The sequence below is a fragment of the Mastigoproctus giganteus genome, chromosome 8, assembly GCF_048544385.1.
Source record: "Mastigoproctus giganteus isolate SK-2022 chromosome 8, ASM4854438v1, whole genome shotgun sequence".
In the NCBI taxonomy this organism is placed as follows: domain Eukaryota; kingdom Metazoa; phylum Arthropoda; class Arachnida; order Uropygi; family Thelyphonidae; genus Mastigoproctus; species Mastigoproctus giganteus.
Genome location: NC_143582.1, coordinates 163838981 through 163863104, shown reverse-complemented (window position 1 = coordinate 163863104; position 24124 = coordinate 163838981). Strand labels below are relative to the sequence as shown.

General features: G+C 37.0%; 1 protein-coding gene across 8 annotated transcripts in view; it reads left to right on the top strand.

Annotated features, from left to right (window-relative positions):
• LOC150081977 (fat-like cadherin-related tumor suppressor homolog) overlaps window positions 1-24124 on the top strand; it is a 1021521-nt gene that overhangs the window by 743876 nt on the left and 253521 nt on the right. For all 8 annotated transcript variants that reach the window (XR_016547261.1, XR_016547260.1, XM_090379029.1 and 5 more), the window contains 2 exons: window positions 3502-3655; window positions 6210-6449. Coding sequence is in view for 6 of the 8 variants with exons in the window: in XM_090379029.1 (XP_090235155.1) it covers window positions 3502-3655; window positions 6210-6449 (394 nt within the window). In the remaining 2 variants the exon portion in view is untranslated. The remainder of the gene's footprint in view (window positions 1-3501; window positions 3656-6209; window positions 6450-24124) is intronic.

Sequence of the window (24124 nt, the reverse complement as noted above, 5' to 3'; positions counted from 1 at the left end):
TGTCAATCAAAATATTTAATATTAAAAATTTGTACATATAAAATATTTTCCATTACATATGTATATAATTATGTGGTTAGTAACTACATTGCATATCAAAATTAAACTTAAAATCATGAATTTATTAATGTGATGGCCCTGGGCTGTCGATTTTTCGTAACTTTAGTCAATTTTGGGTTGTACTTTGGTCATCTTCCTAATAAACTAAAAGGGGTTTTACTTTAAAATCCCCGCAGCATTACCACTCAACAGTAAAGTCAACCAATCCTTCGCCACTTTGAAGCATGTTTTTTTTTTCTTCTTTCAATATGAAACTTCTTTTAGGCATTCGTTTCCAAAAAAGTCCTGTTTCATCTATGTTAAAAACTTGTTGAGAAGTTTAACACCACTCTTCAATAATTTTTAGAAGTTATTTTTTGAAAGTTTCGGCTCCTTCTTGATTTGCACTTGTGGCTTCTCCCTGGATTTTAAATATATTTTACCAGCCCTTACCAGCTTTAAATGGTTCCACATTTTTTTTTTTTAAAGGTGAGCTTTCTTCAGATCATCATATAGGCTAATCACTTTTTCTTTAATAATATTTAATTTAATGGAATTGTGTGTTGGATATTATCTTCAATAAAATTATTTAGAAGTCTCTCCATTTCAATTATAATAGCCGGCCTAGCTGCTTGCAGTGGAACAGCTGTCTTTCCCACTGCTAAAATTAATTCTTTATTTTTTATAATTATTCTTACAGTTGAACCTGCCAGTCCTAAATTATTGCACATATCCACTTGTCGTTGAATGGAATCGATTCGCTTCAAAACGTATAATTTAATTTTCAAATTCTGTACTTTTCTTACCTTAGTAGGCTTCGTACCACATCCAGATGTTGTTCCTTTTTAATTCTTATCTGCCTTTATTAATCTTCGAAAATGTAACTGCGTTGAATTAATTATGATACAATGTTCAAGTAAACTATCCATTACGGACAATATCTAACACTGTACTAAGTGATGACTAGACTTTGGATAAATGCATATAACGCAAATATTACAAGAAATATACTGGATCATTTTTTAAAATGTTGATCTCGGAACTACGTAACAAGTCATCATAGTGCAATTAACTTAGCATGGGAGAAAATTTCACTGAGCGGGGAAAATTTTGCAAGTCAGTGTGGGAAACTTTGCTATTCATTTTCAAGCTATCGACTACATCAGATGAAACGTTTTTGTTAAACATGCCAAAAATTCAATCTGTAAAAGAGCGTTACAGTGAGTTGTGACAGTGTTAGAGTGAGATATGAGTTATAAAATAAAAACCAAAAAAAAAAAAAAACTTCCCATTTCACTCATCCATTAACTCCAAATGTTTGTCTAGTTCTTCCTTGATATTTAAGCTGTAAACTTCTACAACTACAGATGGAAGTTTGTTCCAGCAATCAACCACCCTCTGGCTAAAGGCAAATTTCTGCACATCTATTCTACAACTGTCTTTCCTCAATTTGAATATATGTCCCTTCAGGCAACTAATTTGAGCAAGAGGAAGAATCTATCAGCATTGAGCTTGCTCAAACCATTCATGGCCTTATACACCTCAGTGAGATCACCACACAGGTGCCTAGTCTCCAGACACTGCAATTTGCTGAATTTAAGTCTTTCTTTGTAAGTGCAACCCATTGTTCCATTCACCAATCTCGTTGTCCTTCTCTGTGCTTGTTCGAGCAGCTCTACATCCTTCCTAAAATGAGGCTTCCAAACCTGTATACAGTACTCAAGGTGTGGCCTGACCATGCCTTATACAAGGGGATAATCACCTCCCTATCCCTTCTGGAAAAATTCCTGTGTATTATTGACAAAACATCATGAGCTGTTCTTGCAGACTGTCTGCACTGCTCAGAAAACTTCATATCTGACTACACAATTACCCTCAGGTCTTTTTCATTCTCTACCACCCTGAGTGTAGTACCACACAGTTGATACATTACTCTGGGGTTACTGCTACCCATATGCAGTACTTTACATTTGTCAATGTTAGACTTCAGTTGCCACCTCTCAACCCATCGTTCAACTTTTCTGGTTCCTGTTGCAGTAGCGTATGGTCATTAACAACCCTGCCAACCTTCGTATCATCTGCAAACTTGGACATTAGCCTGATATACCTTCATCACTATCACTGATAAATACAGAAAACAATGTTGGGCCCAACACAGACCTCTGGGGACACCACTAATAACATTAGTCCATGAAGAGCAGTGTCCATTGATTACCACTCTCTGTCTTTTCCCACTCAACCATCTCTTTATCCATGGCAGCAACTTGCCTTTAATGCTATACTGCTCTAACTTGTACAGTAGTTTTCCATGTGCAACAGTATCAGTAGCTTTTTTGAATTCATGTTCCATCTGGTGACTAATCTGGGCAAGAGGAAGAATCCCATCAGCATTGCGCTTTTTCGAACCATTCAAGGCCTTATACACCTCAATCAGATCACCTAGCAGGTGCCTAGTCACCAGACACTGCAATTTGCAGAACTTAAGTCTTTATAGTTTCTCCAACTGAATCTTATCCACTTGCTCGATATTTACTCTGTTCACCTGACAAAAAAAAAATATGAGCAGATGATGAGTACATTAATTTTAGTTCCCCCAGATCTCAAGTCACAAATTAAAGTTGTTTTATAATAAAGATTGACAGCCAGACCCCACACTTATAGATCACTCTCTTTTTTTTTTTTTTTTTTGTATGTAGATATCACCTCTTCTTTTATGTATATATCACCTTTGCACGTTGCAGAAACCATTTTTTTTCTTCAAATGAATACTTCCTAAACTGTTTACAATACAGGTACACAATATCCTTCATAACTTTCACATAAAATTTTCCTTTTTGAAAACCAATAGACATTTTAGGCATAGGTGGACTTCGAAAATAATTCATTGTATCGAATTTTTTGTATAAATTATTTTATTATTAAGTGATTTACAAAGTATTAACAAAAAAAAAGGAAAGTCATCTGGGAACAGTAATTAATTTCATTATAGTGAAATTTTCATTAAAATGATGTTTGTTGCAATGGGATTTTACTGCACTAAATTTTTATAAACAAGAACTAAATTCTGTTTCGTTACAATACATCGGATCACATTCTGTCTGACCTCTCACTACACACACACATTCACTTCAGAAAAATTAAGGAGATACAGATTTGGCAGTGCTGAAAAGGTGGTCAAAATAGCAGTGATAGTCACTCTATATCCATTTCCATCAAAAGATTTCTAGAATGACTTCAAGAAATTGTACTAACATTGTGTAGTAATAAAAAGAAGAATACAAGAAGTAGGTGTGGGGTAGTATCATATAAATTTACATTCCTGCCATCAGTGTAGTGCAGTGCCATCAATATTAGAATTTTTTAAACTTCACCTAGTATAATATTCTAAAGCACAATTTCTTTATGAATTATGGGATTATTTAAATTGTTACTTTTTTTTTTTTTTTTTTTTTTTTTTTGTAGTCCAGATATAAAGAGACTGTGTCTGAGAGCATACCACCCCAAACATATATTTTAACTGTGGAAGCTTCTGATGCAGATGACAGGAGAAATGCTCAACTTCGTTTTTATATGACTGGAAATGGTGCTGATGATTTTATTATAGATCCATCAGCTGGTAAGTTAATATCTATTTGAATCTTTCTTAAATGTAAGTTGAATGAAAATATCTATGGTGTTGGTAATGATAAAGTCACAATATCAGGCCTCTTCCTTTTTTTGTTAATTAATTCCCTGCCATACCAGAGTTATCCAGCAACTGAGTGCCAAATTCATGGCTGGATACCCTTCTTGACACCACTCATGGGTAAGCCATATGAAATTGCACGTATGCTTGAATTACATAGCCGTGGCAAGACTGTGTAACATCAAAGAGCTGGGTATATTCTTGCTGTGTGCGTGTGTACACCTACCCAAAAATATCATTAATTCAAACAACATGTTCCCCCATAAATTTAAATCTAAATCTCCCAAAACCTTCTTATTCCATTTCCCAAAAAACATGGCCTCATTTCCAATCTCAATAATGTCCATTTCCAATACAGTCTACCAGGCTTCACTTAAATTTAGGGCAGAGCCTCAGTTATCAGTTATATCAACCACCACTTATCTCAGTTGCCTTAATTATTTATTCTCTGATTCCATTGCTTCAAAGGTGGCACTAGTGAATATACCACTCTGATATTTTTTGTCAGAGACTTTCTAATTTGAAATCTTCTCTGGCTTAAAATCTTTTTACTGCGCTCTGTCAAATTCATCTTTTGTCTCTTATCATTCTCCCAGCTTTACAAATCATTCAGAATTTTTGACTTCCTTCCTTTGAAAATTTACTTTCAAAGTAAATATTATTTACTTTGAAAGTAAATTATTTACTTTTAATTATTTATTAATAATTTATTAATTATTTACTTTTGAAAATTAAATCTTAGTGTTCCCAGCTCTGGCCACCTTCAGTTTTCTAGTTACACAGATGCACCTGGTAATGATTAGCATTAGAATTAGTAGTGGCAAATGCTGCAAGAAAGCAAGTTTATACAGCAAAAAAAAAAAAAAGAAAAAGAAAAGATATTTCACCTATTCATTCCCTCCAAATAGTTTGCCTAGTGCTTCCTTGAATTTGTTTAAGCTAACAACTTCCACAATAACAGATGGAAGTTTGTTCCAGCAATCAACCACCTGCTGGCTAAAGGCCAGACTTTCACACATCTTTTCTGCAACAGTCCTTCCTCAATTTGAATTTATGCCCTCTCATGTGTATATAGTCTGAGCAATGGAAAGGATCCCATCAGCATTGAGCTTGCTCAATCCATTCAAAACCCGAAACACCTCAATCGGATCACTTTGCAAGGGCCTAGTTGACTATGCTGTGATGCAGCATTTATACACTGCAGCTCTCCCATAAAAAGTCAGCACTATGCAGTTCCATATGCATTTTTCTTGTACCGACATAAGTTCCTTTGGCCTCACTGAACCCTTGGTATAGCATTCAGTAAGGACTGACAGTATCTACATATACCACTTTTCTGAGCACCCTCCAGTCTTTCTGTCAATTTCTGCAGTCTATCTGAATGTTTCCCAGATGCATTTAAACCCCAATATTTCCATTTGGCGACTACATTAGTCACCATCCATCTGAAGTTGCAGTTTTGCTGCAGTGGTACAAACAGATTGATTGCTAATATGGTATTCCATTGGAAGTTGCTAAACTCAGTGCCTTGACCCATCTACTTCATATCATTAATCTTGTTTCTTCTATGACTGTAATGTATTTATACTTATTGCTAACACATGAATGGTAATTATGATTCAGGAGTGTCTTGATACTTTTGATAGTATAGTGTATATTTATATACAGTTTTTGCAGGTACTACAGTAGAGAGCATCATGGCACCATAAATCACAATGAAAAAATTTTCTTTTGTAATAATCAGCAGGGTTATTTGTGAAATTGGGAAAAACATCCGTGATTTTTTTTTTTTTTTTTGTTTTGGACATGTTGCTTTTTAATGTTTGGCTGACTGAAAAGGAACCAAGTAGTGATTCACTATTCACCCACACCATTGCCAAGTTACATGAAGACAAATAGTTTGGTGTTTTCAACATTAATACCCAGTATTTATATCCTACCAAACGGAGGTTGCAAGATTGATAAGGTCGAAGCATAGTAATATGGTAATGATTTGATGTACAGTTGGTAGTACTTTGTGATAATCCACTTTATTTCTGACTAATATGAAGTCACTGGAAAGCTCTTAGTATACCTTGTTAAGGAGGTATTCACCATATATGTGGAAAGAGGCAATCAGTGTGGAGACAGGATTTGGAGCAGTTGTAATTTCTTTTCAGCTTTTTCTAACATATCAAAAATAGCAGACCCAGACCTCTACATTATTTTTTTTTTTTTAAGTACCTTAAACTGCATTTGAGAATGAGCTGTATTTATTAATCATAATATGAATGTTTTTGCCACGTTTAAGTAGTTTGAGCCTTGCAAATATTTAAAATTTTTCAAACTACCATTTCAGGCAAACAGTTTTACAATTCTATGATTTTATAAATCTTACGTAGTAGTAGTATTGATAATCAAGTACTATGATTGAAATAGAAGTTAATAAGTATAGTTTGGCTAGCTAGCAAACACATTTATTTTAACGTAATATTAATTTTTCTAGGAATAATGAAAACTGCGAAAAATTTAGATCGTGAGAGGCAATCAAGATATGTGATGACTGTACATGTTCAAGACAGAGGACATCCAGATTGGGAGTGTACAAGTACAGTAGAAGTTGCTTTAAATGATGTTAATGATAATGCTCCACAATTCACACAAGCAATTTATTCAGTGGTAGTTCCAGAAGATGTTGAAGTTGGTACATTAGTTACAAAGGTTCATGCAACAGATAAAGATTTAGGTAAGCACTGAAGCTATTTAGTTTTCATTTCCAGCTATTACTAATTAAATATGAAATGAAACACTTCTCTGTGCATTCATGGAAATAAAGTTGTGAGAGATAAGTTGTGTTAAATTAAATTACAGAAGATTTGTAACTTAAATTTAATATGACAGTTACCTCTTATTAAATCAATTTCCACAAATGCACGTGGTGAAGTGTCTTTTTTCATATTTATCATCATAGTATTCCAACAAGAGTTGCATAGTAACATGGTCTTGAAAAGTTTGCTAAGTCTATCTGGAAAATTAAATTTATGATTTTGTGTGTATGCATGCTTGTTAATTAATAATCTTTTGTTTTCAAACCACATTTTTGCTGTAAATACTGCATATTAAAATGTTTTCTTATAATTATTGTTTCTCTCCCTAACAAATCAAGTGAGTGACACAACATTATGACAGTTATGCAATGTGATCCTCTAGATCAGTGTTTCTCACCCTTTTTTCAGATAGAGACCACTTTTATATTTGAGGTGGAGGCCACTGACCACAAAAAAAAAAGAACTTTCCATGCAAATATATTAATAACTATTTGTTAAATATGATGATTATGTACCCATACTTAACATATATCTAGGTTGCCTGCTATAAAAAGCTCTATCTTATTGCAAAGATCTGCAGACCACCTTCACAAGTTATGCAGCTCACAAGTGTCCTCTGTTTGGAAACACTGCTCTAGATTACCATCACTGGAGATATTATGACTACCAATGTTTTGCCACCTGTGGGCCTGCAGTTAGACAAAAGGCAGTCCCAAGTGGTCACACTTTTGACCACACTTTAGTCCTTGCTTCACCAAGACAGAAGGTTTTGTAATGGCCTTCCAATAACTATAGGCCAGTAACCGACCTCACCGACTGTAATCGGCCTATAGTTATCCAACTTCTCTACCTTTGGTAAAGAAGACTGTGTAGTTATGGATGCAATCAGGGCCATCTCAACAAGAATAGTATCATGAATAAATCCCAGCATGGGTCATTAAGCAGAATCATGCCTCTAAATTAGTATAATGTAGTCATTAAACACATGAATGCAGGCAATAATTTGACATTATATATCTAGATTTTGAAAAACTTTTGATACTGTGCCTCTTGGAAGGCTGCTCTATGAAACAATTTGGCTCTGGAATAAGTTGCCTCTGAACATGGTAGAGGTAATGAGTGTGGCTAAGTTCAGAGTGTAATTGGATAGTTACCTAATGGGAATAGAATAGCAAGATCCTATGCTGATTTTCAAGCTGGGTAAAAGAACAGAGATGGAAGGTTGTTATGAATGGGTTAGTCATCAGGGCAGACTGATATCACAAGTGGGGTACCTCAGGGCTTGCTGTTGGGTCACCTCCAATTTTTAATTTTCATAAATTACATTGATGAGGGTATCCAAGATAAGCTGTCAAAGTTTGCTGTTGGTTTAAAGGTGGAAAAGGTAGTTAACATTTCAAGCAGCCCATGTTGTTGCAAAAAGATTTGGATTGATTGCATCTATGGTTCAAAAAATGGCAAATAAAGTTTGGTAATCCTACACTTTAGTGTCATGAGTCATGGTCAGCCATCCAGTCACCGCAGCTCGGAACTGTTGTGAATCGTATTCTGATGGGCAGTTCCGACTTGACTGAGCATGCGCAACATTTACGCTATCTGCTGGCTGCTGCTGTATCTGCCAGTCTATGTGCTGGGAATTGTCACGGAGCATGCGCGACACTTTCCATATCTGCTGGTCCGTATATTCTGATGGAGAAGTTCTGACTTCACTGAGCTATGCAACACTAACTGTATCTGCGAATTGTCACGGAACATGCACGATGCTCACTGTACACTGGCAATATACTATGTATGTGCAGTAATTTTTTTTTTCGTTTTCAAAAAGAATAAAAAAAAAAACAATTTTCTGACTACATAAAAGAATTTGATTAGAAAAATAAAAGTGGAGAGTGATAAAAACAATAATGGACAAACCTATATATATATATATATATATTTTTTTTTTGCGTTTTCAGAAAGAATTAAAAAATCAAATTTCTGACAACATAAGAAATTGATTTTAAAAATGAAAGTAGACAGAGATATTCAGGGATATTCATGTGCTGTTGTGGTGGACCCCAGGGTTTCCCTCATAAGCCGCTATTGTACTTCTTGTGTTGAAGCTTATGTCAAAACCAGCCATTTGTAAGTAGTATGTTGGGCATGTAAGCGTTAAATGAAAGTAGACAGTTATAAAACAATAAAGGAAATAAGTAATTATTGTTAATTTTTAATTATTATTTTCAGAGCCCCTAGTAGAACTCCACGTTGTCTTCCACCACCCCTGGGAGGTGAGCCAGGCTGTCCACGGTACTCTGACTGCTGTCCGTCAAGGATCACCTGAGCTTCCTAACGGAGAACAAAAAGAAAAAAAAAAAGAGAGAATTAATGAGGGAGATAGCCAAAAGATGGGGGTAAAAAGGAAGAAGGAGGAAAAAGGCGTCAACTGCAAACACTGTATTTTCTTTGCTTTAAACATTTGAATTAACGAAATGCTGTTTTTCCCTAGGCTAGTGGAGAAAATAAAAGCAAAGAATAAAGGTACCTTCTTTGCCTTCATCGATTTAGAAAAGGCTCTGTTCCAAGAAATTATGCAGAGCCCTTCAAAATATGTCAGTTGATCCAGAGCTTGTGGAACTGATTAGGGCAACGTTTCCTAAACGTTTTTAGTCACGGAACAATTTTCATCTCACAATATGTTAACGGAATGCTTAAGAAACACAAGTTTAGTGGAAGCGAAAGAACTGTTTGCTAATATTTTTTTTACATATGATGCACTGGTCATCAGGAGCATTTTTTTTATATTTTGGATACTTTTCTTGGCAAACATTATTTCCAAAAAGTCTTTTTCTGATGTTGTGCCGGAGTATAAACAAGAACACTTTTATTCGAATTTTGGCTTTACATGTGTTGGAAATAAAGATGCTCTTTCTGGACGACCAGTGCGTCGTATGACAAAAAAATTTTAGCCAACAGTTTATTATTATTATTATTATTACTATTATTATTAGCCACATGGAAGCTTGAGGCTTATGCTGCACCAGCCTAAAAAAAAAAAAAAAAATTTTCCCCTTTTCCCTGAGAGAGGAAGAGAGAGTGAGAAGGAAATCACCAAGAAAACAAAAAAGAAAAGAATGATGATATCCAGCTCAGACCCTGGGTTTGCCAAGCACTCACCAGATGTGAGCCCCTGGTGTCTTCTTTGGCTTCCACTAAAAAAAAAACTTGTGTTTCGTAAATGTTCCATAAATAGAAAAAAGAAATAAAAGTGAGATGAAAAAGAAAAAAAAAGTGAGATTAAAAGGGTTCCGTGACTAAAAAAGTTTGGGAAATGCTGCCCTAATCAGTTCCACAAGCTCTGGGTCAACTACATATTTTGAAAGGCTTTGCATAATTCCTTTCTTGGAACGGAGTCTTTTCTAAACAGAGCCTTTTCTAAATTTATGAAGGCAAAGAAGGTATCTTTATTCTTTGCTTTTCTCCACTAGCCTAAGGAAAAAGAGCATTTTGTTAATTTGAATGTTTAAAGCGAAGAAAATATTGTTCGCAGTTGATGCCTTTTTTACCCCCATCTTTCTTTCAGCTATCTCCCTCACTAATTCTCTCTTTTTGTTCTCCGTCAGGAAGCTCAGGCAATCCCTGTCAGAAAGCAGCCAGAGTACCGTGGATAGCCTGGCTCACCTCGAACGCTGGTGGTGGGCAATGTGGAGTTCCACTAGGGGCTATGCTGCCAAGAAGCTAGATGATCAGAATCCGACACAAAACTACATATACAACGCTTTTCTGTCTTTTACAGAAGTTTTGTATTCATCACAAAAGTACTGATGGCACAGACGTGGGAGACCACAGGTGGCACCTGACCCAAACACTATGCCACAACACACAGAACTGACTATGCTGAATTGCCTCAGCATATCCCTTTGAACTTAAATTTAATGGGCCTGTACACCCATTAAATTTAAGTATAAAGTTATTATAAGTATTTTTTTCCCTCAGAAGGACCTAAGACAGAAAGGTAAGTGTCGTCCACAGAAGAACCTTATGACAGAAAGGAAAGGGTCTTATACGTTAATTGGTAACACTGCAATGTGCACAAATTATTTTCAGGCAAAACATATTACCTGAAAATAATAATTAAAAATTAACGATAATTACTTATTTCCTTTTTGTTTTATAACTGTCTACTTTCATTTTTAAAATCAATTTCTTATGTAGTCAGAAAATTGATTTTTTATTCTTTCTGAAAACGAAAAAAAAAAGTATATAGGTTTGTCCATTATTGTTTTTATCACTCTCCAGTTTTATTTTTCTAATAAAATTCTTTTATGTAGTCAGAAAATTGTTTTTTATTCTTTCTGAAAATGACAAAAAAAAAAAAATTACAGCACGTACATAGTACATTGCCAGTGTATAGTGAGTGTTGCACATGCTCTGTGACAATTCGCAGCACATAGACCAGTAGATACAGTTAGTGTCGTTCATGCTCAGTGAAGTCGGAACTTCTCTGTCAGATTATATGGACCAGCAGATACGGAGAGTGTCGCACATGCTCCGTTACAATTCCCAGCACATAGACTGGCAGATACAGCGGCAGCTGGCAGATAGCGTAAATGCTGCGAATGCTCAGTCAAGTTGGCACTGCCCATCAGAATACGATTCACGACAGTTCCGAGCTGCAGTGACTGGATGGCTGACCATGACTCATGACACCTAAAGTGTAGGAGAACCAAACTTTATTTGCCATTTTTTGAACCATATGTGCAATCAATCCAAATCTTTTTGCAACAACATGGGCTGCTTGAATTGTTAACTGTCTTTTCCACCTTTAAACCAACAGCAAATTTTGACAGTTTATCTTGGATACCCTCCTCAATATAATTTATGAAAATTAAAAATTGGAGGCGACCCAACAGCAAGCCCTGAGGTACCCCACTTGTGATATCAGTCCGCCCTTAATACTGACCATTCATAACAACCTTCCATCTCTGTTCTTTTACCCAGCTTGAAAATCAGAGATAGAGTAATACCCAGATAGAGTAAGTGTTGCACATGCTCAGTCAAGTCAGAACTGCCCGTCAGAATACGATTCACAACAGTTCCGAGCTGCAGTGACTGGATGGCTGACCGTGACTCACGACACTAAAGTGCACAATTACCTAAAGTTTAATGCTTTTAATTGTAATGTAATTCTGGAGACAGAATTTTTTTTCCCCTAATAAACTAAGGGAAGAGGAACTAAAACTGGTTCAAGAAAAAGCAAAGATGTAAGTGTTTCATTTCAGTCTGACATGAAATTTCCCATGCAGTGTAAATAAGTGGCTAGAAAGGCACATGATGACCTGCTGCCCTATTCATGATTTATAGGAACTTTGCTAGTAGAAAGAATAAGCACCGGTTAGACTGTATTCAAAATAATGTATTCAGATTTGAGGGCTGGCACCTAAAATAATGACATTAACTTCTGAAGAGGGTTCAAAGAAGGGTGATTGGATTGGTGCAAATTGATACACATGAAAAATAGCTTAGAAATTGTGGAGAACAGAGTTTATCAATTAGATATCTAATGGGAGATCTGACTGAGATGTATAAACACTGAAGGGGTTAGCATTAGCATTAAGAGGCATTTGATGCAACAAAGCAAGCTTATGCAGCATCAGCCAAAAAAAAAAAAAAAAAAAAACCACTTCCACTTCATCCCTCTGTTCATTCGAAATACCTGTCCAGCTGAGCCTTAAACTTATTTAGGCTATCAACTTCCACGACAAGGGATGCAACTCTGTTCCAAAAACCAACCACCCGCTGGCTAAAGGCAAATTTCCGCACGTCTGTCCTACATCTGTCTTTCCTCAATTTGAATTTATGCCCTCTCAGGTAATTATTCTGAGCAAGAGGCAGAATCCTATCAGCATTGAGCATGCTCAAACCATTCAAGGCTTTATACACCTCTCAGTTAACCTCGCTGGTGCCTAGTCTCCAGACACTGTAATTTGCAAAACTTAAGCCTTTCTTCGTAAGAGCACCCCTTTGTTCCATTCACTAATCTTGTTGCCCTTCTCTGTACTCATTTCAGCAGCTCTACATCCTTCTTGAAATGTATACAGTGTGGCCTGACCATTGCCTTATACAAGGGAATAATCACCTCCTTATCCCTGCTAGAAAAATTCCTATATATCATTGACAATACACCATGAGCTACTTTTGCAGCCCATCTGCACTGCTCAGTGAACTTCATATCTGCTTGCACAATCACCCCCTGGTCCCGTTCATTCTCTACCACTGTCAGTGTAGTACCACAGAGTTGATACGTTGCTCTGGGGTTGCTGTTTCCCATGTGTAGTACTTTACATTTTTCAGTGTTAAACTTCATTTGCCACCTCTCAGCCCATCTGCTGAACCTTTCCAGATCCTGTTGCAGCAGCATAGTGTCAGTAGTGTCCTTGACAACCCTGCCAACCTTTGTATCGTCTGCAAACTTGGACATTAAGCTTGATATACCATCATCAATATCATTTATAAATACAGAAAACAATAATGGACCCAACACTGAACCCTGAGGGACTCCACTAATAACATTAGTCTACAATGAGCAGTGTCCATTGATTACCACTCTCTGTCTTCTCCCCCTCAACCACCCCTTTATCCATAGCAGCAATTTGCCTCCAATGTCACACTGCTTCAATTTGTGCAGCAGTCTTCTATGTGCAACAGTATCAAAAGCCTTTGTAATATCCAAGTATATAATATCAAAGTTATTCCCTGCATCCAGTTCTTTTGTGACTGCATCATAGTATCCAGTCAAATTGGTCAGGCAAGACTTCCCCTTAACAAAACCATGCTGTGTCCGAGCTATAACTGAAGTCTTGTCTAGATGATCCTGCAGTGCTTCTTTAACCAGTGCCTCCATTAATTTTCCTGGAACAGAAGTTAAACTCACAGGTCTATAATTACTTGTGTCAGCCTTTGATCCTTCTTTGTGAATTGGGGTCACATTTGCACATCTCCAGTCCATGGGTACCTCCCCTGAGTCCAAGGAAGCTCTCATAATTATGGCTAAGGGTTTGCTTACTTCCTTTGCTGCCTCCTTTAATATAACTGGATAGATCCCATTCACGACAGGTGCCTTTCTTGTGTTTATCTTCAACAATTTCTCCTCCACTTTACTCTCAGTTATTACAAGATTCTCTAGCTTACTGCCAGAGTTGAATACACCTCTGGCATTCCCCTCGCTGAATAACTCCTCATGTGTGAATGTCGATGCAAAATATTCATTTAGTTTGTTAGCTATCTGAGCAGGATCATCAATAGTTGACCCATCGATATCAAGTGGACCAATCTGATTCATCCCCTTCCTTCTAGAGTTTACATAAGTAAAGAACTCTTTGCTGTTTTTCTTTGCATCCCTTGCCAAAGTTTTTATGTTTGTTTATGTTTTATACATTTTTATGTTTGTCTCTTGCTTCATTACTTCATAGTATTCTTGCACAATGAATGTTTTTATTTCGATGCTCCACCTCATGCATTGGCTTTTTCTTCCCTTCTGGGCAGTCACTAGTGCAGTTGTGCAAGAAGCACTTCTGGTTAGTTGGGTTGGATGGTCTTGCCCTTCCCTTGTTGTACCCATACCAGTGACAGTGCCACTTTTTCCACTGTCTTCATTGGGAGACTAACTCTGAGTTTTCAAACTGATCCCTCATCCTAATGTCTGAATGCTAGTAATTGTATCTTGCACTACACTTGACACAATATGTTTTTAATATTTCTGCTTCTCATCTTCATCCAGCTATGGAGGGAGACCTGTTTAGATTTAGCTTTTGCATCCAGTGGTGGCTGGTAGTAGTTATTAGGAGCAACACTGGTTGGTGTTACTCTCTGCCTAAGCTATAACTTCAACATTGAAGGAGATGGGTCTAAATGAAATGACTTTCATATATATATTTTTTCTTTTTTCCCTAGCATGTTTTTTTTTTTTTTTTTGTCCACACTGAGATTCGAACTCAGATCCATGCTATTGCTGGTCAAACATTATAACCACTGAATTAATCATTCCCTTTTATTTTATTATCATTACTACTTTTTCTCCTTATGGGTTTTTTCCCACTTCATGACAGTTACTAATACCAAGTGCGTGGGGTTGGTGGTTATATCCATTTACTGTTATTATTATTATTGCTCCTATATTATTTCTCCCTGATTGGGCGGTTTCATCCCGTGATGTGTATTGCTACCAATAGTATACAGGGTGGTTGTTATGTTTGGTGTTACTGTTGGTCGAGGAACTCTCTGACTATCCTACAGGTGTTCAGGATTGCAACTTTCTGGAGTACCTTGTGGGTATTCTCTGGGAGACCTAACTGTTAGGCTATTATGTATGGTCTTTGGCACCATACTGCTAGTTGATACAATGATCGGGATGGTCATTACTTGCTGCATATGCCACATCTCTTTGAACTCCAGTCTTAGGTTCGTTCCTGATTTTCTCCTCGTGGGTTTTTTGGAGGTTGCCACTCTTTGGTGATGTATTTTTTATAGTTTCTGGTGTTGATTACCTGGTCTTGGATTGTGAGCATGAATCCTTCAGTCTTGGGGAAGAGTGTCCCGCTCATGAGCCATGCATTGGAAGCCATTTTATCTATGTGACCTTGATGGAGGTCATTGTAGTGTCTGCCATGGAGTGTCTTCTTTGCCCATCTTTCTAACTTCGTTTGTGCCATCTGGGCGGGAGGGGACTCCTTGCTTAGGTTGAGTGGGGTATGCCACTTGTCTGTCTACCTTATGGCCTGGTGGAGTGCTGCTGCTGTGTTTTCCTGAAAGTAATCCTTCATAATTATTACTGTTATTAAAATGCCCACTTCCCAGCATCATTTGGCCTTACTAACACCATTATTAATTTGTAGATCTCTTAGCAGAAAAAAATGCAAAACTTGCTTCTGAAGCTATTCAGTCACACAGAGTTGACTAATTGTTTTTAGGTTTTTCTCAGCTTGGCTAATTTGGTCATAGTTCCAGGTCATACGACCTCACTGCCTGTTATGTCTATCCCCTGAAATTAGACACATATACTTAGCAAGAGGACCTCCCAGTGATATTGATGGTACTCCAGATTAGCATCACCGGAATCCAGTTCCCACAGTCTAGGTTCCAGGGTAACATCATTTTTACCATGCATTGCAACCTGTGGAAATTTGAAAAATAGAATTCTGCTGGTTGAGAGGACTAGCTTTGATGTGCCACATTGGCTCATGCTTTGGCAAGATGGCAGTTTCTGGGATGACTCATAGAGGATCATCAGGTAGTGCTTGCAAATATCAGTCATGTCAATAACACACTCCTAGCCTTATGGTCCAAGTGACAGGATTTAGATTGGCATAGGTTCATTTATGAGGTTGGGTAGCCACGGCATCCTAGTCTGTACTCTGTGGAAGGTGGGGAGCCCAGGTACTGAAAAACAAAAATGAAATTTTCATGAATCTTGATAAACTAATTTCTTCTGGGTCCCAGCATGGTCCTTATCAGTACATATTGACATAGACGTGGATAATACCACTTCACCAAAATGGCCCAGAATGGAAGAAATAGGTCAAGAAGTCATGGTGTACGTCAAGAAAAAATATCATGGCCTACACCATTCTTCCTGGTAATGCTGACATTCCTGGTAATGCTTACATATGACCGGAAAAGGCCCATAGGAAAAATGTCACCACCTCTTTATTTAGAAGGATTTGGAACAGTTGACAGGTTACCCTAAGTCAGTTTATTAGCTATGTTCTGAAGCTATCCTAATAGAAACTGAAAGGGACAAATATTCCAAACAGCTCCTTTGAGCCGATCATTACAGTTGACCTGCTCATCACACTGAACTTCTGAAGCATGATCTCGGAACAGGATGGTTTTGAAATGTCTAAAAAGGAAATATATTCTGAGCTAAAATCGCAAGGAGTGACAGTTGCAAAATGAATATTTCTATGTAGGGATGAGAACCTATCTTCTACAGACACCCCATCCTTACTTTCATATCTCCATCTCCAAATTAAATTACGGCTGGGTGTTTGCACTGCTCACTAAGACTAGGGCTTACAATACTGAGATTCTGGGATCCCGGTCATTTTTTCCATTATTCAAATCCCGGTATTGATACAAAAATACCAGTTTTTCGGTACTAATTTAAAAAATAATTATCCATGATTTATTCACATAAAGGTTATAAAATCGACAACAATAAATTATTAATACTGCTGAATTTGCAAATAAGGGATTGCTATACACAGTACAAATGCAGTGATATATTTCTCTTAGTAAGTATAGTGTGTGTGTGTGTTGTTACCTCTGGTAGGCACCAAAATTAAAGGCTTTAAACCTACGCTTTCAAACTGTGATGTTACAAATTTAGACAGATGACTAGATGGTAGCAGTAAATTAGTCTCCATGAATAATAATAGTTGTTTTTTGAGATAGTAATGGTAATGGAGTCACGTGACGCAAGAAAGCAAACGCATGAGCTTATGTAGCATCAGCCAAAAAAAAAAAAAAAAAAAAATTTCATACATCCATTCCCTACAAAAGTTGTACAGTTCCTCCTTGAATTTATTTAAGCTATCAACTTCCACAATGACAGATGGAAGTTTGTTCCAGCAATTAACCACCTGCTGGTTAAAGGCAAATTTCCGCACATCTTTTCTACAACTATCTTTCCTCAATTTGAATTTATACCCCTTCAGGTTCATAATTTGAGCAAGCGGAAGAGTCCCATCAGAATTCAGCATGCTGAACCCATTCAAGCCTTATACACCTCAATCAGATCACCTCTCAGGTGCCTAGTTTCTAGCTACTGCAATTTTCAGAACTTAAGCCTTTCTTGGTAAGAGGACCCCTTTGTTCCCCTCACCAATCTTGTTGCCCTTCTCTGTACACGCTCGAGCAACTCTACACCCTTCCTAAAATAAGGCCTCCAGACCTGTATGCAGTACTCAAGACGTAGCCTGACCATTGCCTTATATAAAGGGATAATCATCTCCTTTTCCCTACTAGCAAAATTCCTGTATATCATTGACAATACCCCATGACCTGCCCTGGCAGCCTGTTGGCATTGCTCAGAAAACTTCATATCTGACTGCACAATTGCTTCCAGATCTTTTTCATTTTATACCACCCTAAGTGTAGTACTACACAGTTGGTACATTTCTCTGAGGTTACTTCTACCCATATGCAGTGATTTGCATTTGTTGATGTTAAACTTCAGTTGTCACTTCTCATCCCATCTGCCCAAATTTTCTAGATCCTGTTGCAGTAGCACACTGCCATTAACAACCCTGCCAACCTTTGTATCATCTGCAAACTTCGACATTAAGCCCCTGATATACCTTCATCAATATCATTGATAAATATACAAAAGAACAGTGGGCCCAACACCAAACCCTGGGGGATTCCACGAAGAACAGCAACGATTGATTACCACTCTGTCTTCTCCCACTCAACCAGTCTGTTATCCATTATAGCAACTTACACTTAATACCACACTGTTCCAATTTGTACAGTAGTCTTCCATGCACAACAGTGTCAAATGCTTTCCCAAAATCCAAGTATATGATATCACAATTATTTTTGGCATCCAGGTCCTTTGTAACCACATCATAGTATCTAATCAAATTTGTCAGACAAGACTTTCCCGTAACAAACCCATGCTGTGTCTGAATTATTACGGCAGTATTGTCTAAATGATCCTGCAGTGCATCATTAAAATGCAGATTTTAGTGATAGCCCAGTTTACAAATTCAGGAAATCTTTCCATTGAGGGTTTAGGTGGCATATAGACAGAGATGATGTCCAGAAAATTATATGGTAGATGAGTTCTGATGTGAATTGCCTTGAAGTTAGATGAAGGACATTTGGTTTTTTTTTTTTTTTTTTTTTTTTTGATATGGTAGTTGTTGGCGCATCGGCTTCTGTGGCCATATTGCACCTCCCAAGGTTTTTGCAGTACTTTGATCCAAGCCCGAGGCGGGAATCGAACCCGCGACCTTTGGGTTGCCGGGCAGGTACTTTACCCACTCGGCTAGCCCGGTCGGCAGGACATTTGGATTCTGACACTATCTCAAATGAGTTCTTCAGTAAGGTGGTGGTTCCTCCACCTTTTTTTGTAGCTCTGGATGTCGCTGCAGTATTGTAGTTGGCAATAATGAAATCTTCTTGTTCAAAAGAAGTCCAGGTTTCCGTGAGTAGGATAGGATCATAGAATTTAGACAGGGTTATGGTTTTCATTTGTTGTTGTTGTTATACTAAGGCCATATTGCTCCGGGGATATGCGGTGGTCATTCCCTGACCTTTCCGCATCCTCCATATTTAGTGGTCGCAGGCTCGAACCCTGGTCTAATCAAAAAGTGTGTGCTATGTACTGCTGCCCTTGCCCACCTGGCTACGGAGGCGCCCTTGGTTTTCAGAGTGGTGATTTTATTGTGGATACTTCTGCTGTTCTCAGTTAAATAACCTGCATAGGCAGCTTATTTAATTGGATTTCTCTTAGGTATGTTTTCCTGGTTTTTTGCATAATTTCCCCCTGCTTTTTATGGTCCACCACGATGTTATTCGTCTTAAATGTTTTAGTTAGATTTGCATATGGATTCCTGGGTGTAATTCTCACAGGTATTCTGTTACACTCAGCATTACCATTTGCTGTTGTCAAGAAAAGCGACGAGATCCTTTGGTTTATTGCTGGAGCATTATTGCCTATCGAAGTAGTGCACAATTTAATGCTGTAGTTACGGTTTCTTCTTTTTCCACATTTTTTGCCTCTGTTGTGTTTAATGATTCTGAACAAAATGAGCTTATTAAATACAGGGGGCTGGAGCCAGTAGTTTTTCTGGTTGATTTTGAGTATGAGATTTCCATTTGAAAATACAATTTGTTAATTAGCAAGAAAGGGCATTTTTGCAGAACTGTTGTTAGTTTGTGAGCTTGAAGAGTATTGCTAAGCAAGATTTGTTAGCATATTTGTTAGGCATAGCTCTACCATGTGTCACAAAGCAATTAGGCTTAGACATTTGGGGATGATCATTACTTTATATTTCAAAAACAATACTCACATTACATTGATGGCATGTACCTTTGTTTTATACCCTTTTCCTTTGTTTTTGGTGTGAACAGGGACAAAGAACCCTTTTGGCTGCACACTTTAATATAATTAGAATTTAAACATAAATCCTGTATACATGTGAAAACTTAAAAACATTATGACACCACACATAAAAAAGGCAGCCATACCAAACTAGCGCCACCACACCAGATATGCAGCAGTGGTGCTAATTTAATTCAGAATGTACAGGAGCAAAAAAGATACAAAACAAAGCTTGGGGGATATTCCAATGATATCCTACCACAGCTAATCTCACAGCTTTTAAATGCGCACACACTAAAGCATGTTATGTCTGATATCAGAGCCAAAAGGAATCCTGGATCCATTTTACATCTTCTGTTACCCAGGTAAACAGTTCTAAGGTGGCTTGGGGAAAAAAATCAGGAAAATGAAGGGAAAATACACAGCACACCTCATCAGTCCTAGAATATAATGGATGCACTCATGGGGCACCGGTAGGATATTTTGCAAGGTGGTGCAAAAAAAAAAAAAAACTACAGCAGAACATTGATTATCCGAACCACTGCCTCCCAAAAAAAAAAAAAAAATTACAGTATCTACTTTTAGTGCCCTGATTGTTATGCTGAAATATTATTCCTGCTGCTTAATGCATTTGTTTCTGATTATTTATTCGAAGATTTGTGCAGTATAGCATAGAAATAGTCTTATTTTGTCATTACAGGAATTAAAAATCAAATGTTGGCTTTAGCTACTGTTCGAACCAAGGACAGTCTCTCATGACCTTGTTGCATCATCGTCCGTTGTGAGTGCAGGAGTATGGTGTAGGGGGCGGTTAGCTTTCACTCAGTCTGCTGCAAGCCACTACAGTGTGAGGTTATTGCAGGCGTTTTGTTTCTAATCAGTCAGTTTTGGGGTTTTTGTTCGTGGCTATTTTAAAGTGAAATACTCTGTCATTTTGCTTTTTAATTTTAATACTGCTGCCCCTTTGTGTTAATAATGGTGTCTACAGGCAAAAGAAACCACAATGTGTTGCCAATAGAAGACAAGGTAACAATTATTAATAGATTGGAAAATTGTAAAACCGGGTATCTTTTGCTAAGATTTTTAACGTTGGTAAAGCAACCATATCTGACATAAAGAGCAGAAAAAATGAAATTTTGAAGTTAACTTCAAAGTTACACAATGAAGATGGCTCTAAAAAAAGAAATTCTATGAAAAAAGCTAGTGATGAGAAATTAGAAGACCCAATTTATTTATGGTTTTTACAAATGAGAAGTCAAGGTGAACCTATTTCTGGACCTCTGTTATGTGAAAAAGTGTTACAATTGAATCAAAAGTTTAAAAGTCCATCTGAATTTAAAGCCAGTACAGGATGGCTCAAAAAATTTCAAATCTCACCACAGTATAAAGGAGCTTGAAATTCAAGTAGAAACTTTATCCGGTGATGTCCCAGAATCAGAAACTTTTAAAGAGTATTTTCTGAAAAAAGCGGAAGAAGAAGGTTTCCCAAGGTTGACGTTTACAATGCAGATGAAACTGGTCCTAATTGGAAGTCACTCCCTCGTAAATCACTTGAATCATGACACGATATGGCTGCTTCTGGTTTCAAATCTAACAAACAGTGTGGTAAAACATGCTATCCCCTTGCAAAATGGAAGTGGACAGCATGTTTTACCATTGTGATAGGGAAAACCTTCTTTCCCTATCACATTGTTGGTGGTAGGGAAATCCAAGATGCTTTAAAGGTGTAAAGTGCTTACCAAGTATGATAATATCATACTGGTAGGCACTTATAAAGGACAGAAAAATGCTTGGACGAATTCTATTTTTTCGGATTGGTTTAGCTAAGGTTTTATTCCAAGTGTGAAGGGGTATCAAGAAAATGAGGGTAAAGCTGGTAAAGTTTTGTTTATTATTGATAATGCACCATCCCACCCTCCTCTTGAAAACATGAATTCAATTGACTAGAACTTCATTGTCAGGTTTTTACCACCAAATGTTACAGCCCTGCTGCAGCCAATGGATCAAGGTGTTATAGAAAAACAAAAAAAAAAAAAATTGTACAAAAAACAAGTCTTCCATTGCTTTCTACCAGAGGGAGATGAAGAGAGTGTCATTAAGTTTTCAAAGAAGCTCAACATTAAGGATTGTTGCTACATGTTAGGAGGTGCCTGGAACATATTGTTGGAGCGAAATCTGAAAAAGGCATGGCATAAACTTTGGGGTAATGCCAAAGAGACTGTCACACATGTGCAAGATTTGAATGAAGACTGAAGACTTAGGTGAAATTGTAACTTTATTTCAAGCGATTCCCAGGTTTTATGAGTGTGGGCAAGATGATGCAGCGGTATGGTTAAACAATGATGCTGCTAATGATCCTGATTATCATATTTTAACTGTAGAAGAAATTGTTGCATTAGTCCAGGTTGAGAATGTGCTGAATTTAACCAAGGTGATTCTGATGACGAAGAGGAAACGGGGCCCACTCACATGGAGGCCTTCACTGGCTAGAAACTGCAAAGCATGGTGTGAGCTGTCTGAATGCAGTTCTATGGAGATACTGCTATTGAACAGGATGAGAGACCTTACCGTGAAGAAAAGACAATCTCACATGGTTCAAAGAAAAATTCAAGATTGTATATTTTAAAAAATAAACATTCGCAAGATTCATTATACTCTTATTTTTGTGCATTTACTTGTGTTCATTTATTTCTGTTTATGTAAAAAAAAAATTGTCTATATTTGAAACCATGTAAAACAATTAGGTAAGTTCAAAATAAATATAATATACATTTTTTTCTTCAAAATGTTTCGGTTATTATTTACAAACAATTTCCTAAATCAGCTATTTTTTATAATACTTCATATTTCAAAATACAGTAGTAATAACCTTGTATACAATAATTTAATTGTAGGCCTAATTACACTTTATTTAGTATAAACTGGGTATCTCATGTATGTTTGATTATTTGAACTATTTGATTAACCGAACCAACCTTGGTCCCAATTAGTTCGGATAATCGACGTTCTACTGTATTACATTAGTGTCACCCGGTAAGTTATTACATATACCCATGTGTATTGTGTCTGTAAATTGCGTGTGTTCTCTGGTTGATTTGCCTGTTTTTCTGGACGAAAAAACCTTTTCGTCCAGAAAAACAGGCAAAGTTACATAACAAGGTTTTTCAACTACATGGCCGTGATTTAGTGGATTTTGCTCTTTAATCATCTTAGTAATGCCTATTATAAACAACTGTTCATGGCTAATTTTCTTCCAACATTTAGAATATCAGTGTTCTGCATTATTAAATAAGTAAATGTCTTTTCTTTTTTTTTTTTCCTACCTTAAATATAAAATTATCCAGTTTTAATGTTTTTCTGGTACAGGTGTCCTGTAATTATATCTTTTATAAGTTATTAAAGAATATTATTATATTCCAACCATCCAACAGAATGTTACAGTGGAACCTTAACACTCACAATTGAAGACTTCCAGAAGTGATAGAAATGTTGGGACACTTGCATATCACTGTAATTTTAAGGGAACAATTTATAAATATTTTGTATGTACACTAATTTTTTTTTGAAAAATAAAGCCTTAGAACTTTTTTGATCAGATCTCCTATGAATGGATACAACTGAAATAGCAATAAAAAAAAAAGCACATTATAGCTGATCAGCACGAGCGCAGAAGCAATGTGCTTTGAGTGGACCACTGTTCAAGCCTCTGAATAACTGCTAAATGTTGTTAATGACTGTTCATTGTCAAAAAGTAATTAATCGTGGACTCCTCTGACGTAGGGAGCATTAGCATTAGTTGAGGCATATGATTGAAGAAAGCAAGCATATACAGCATCAGTGAAAAAAAAAAAAAAAAAATCCTTCCCATTTCACCCATCTGGTCACACCAAATGTTTGTGTAGTTCAGCCTTAAATTTATTTAAGCTATCAACTTCCACAACAACAGATTAGCATTAGCATTAGTAGAGGCATTTGATGCAAGAAAGCAAGCTTATGCAGCATCAGCCAAAAAAAAATAATAATAATAAATAAATAAAAAATAACCACTTCTACTTCACCCGTCTGTTCGTTCAAAATACCTGTCCAGCTGAGCCTTAAACTTATTTAGGCTATCAACTTCCATGACAGGGGATGGAAGTCTGTTCCACCAACCAACCACCCACTGGCTAAAGGCAAATTTGCACACGTCTATCCTGCATCTGTCTTTCCTCAATTTGAATTTATGCCCTCTCAGGCAATTATTCTGAGCAAGAGGAAGAATCCCATCAGCATTGAGCATGCTCAAACCATTCAAGGCTTTATACATCTCTATCATATCACCTCGCTGGTGCCTAGTCTCCAGACACTGTAATTTGCAAAACTTAAGCCTCTCTTCGTAACAGATGGAAGTCTGTTCCAGCAATCAACTACCTGTTGGCTAAAGGCAAACTTCTGCACATCTATTCTACAACTTTCTTTCTTCAATTTGAATCTGTGCCCCCTCAGGTTCTTAATCTGAGCAAGTGG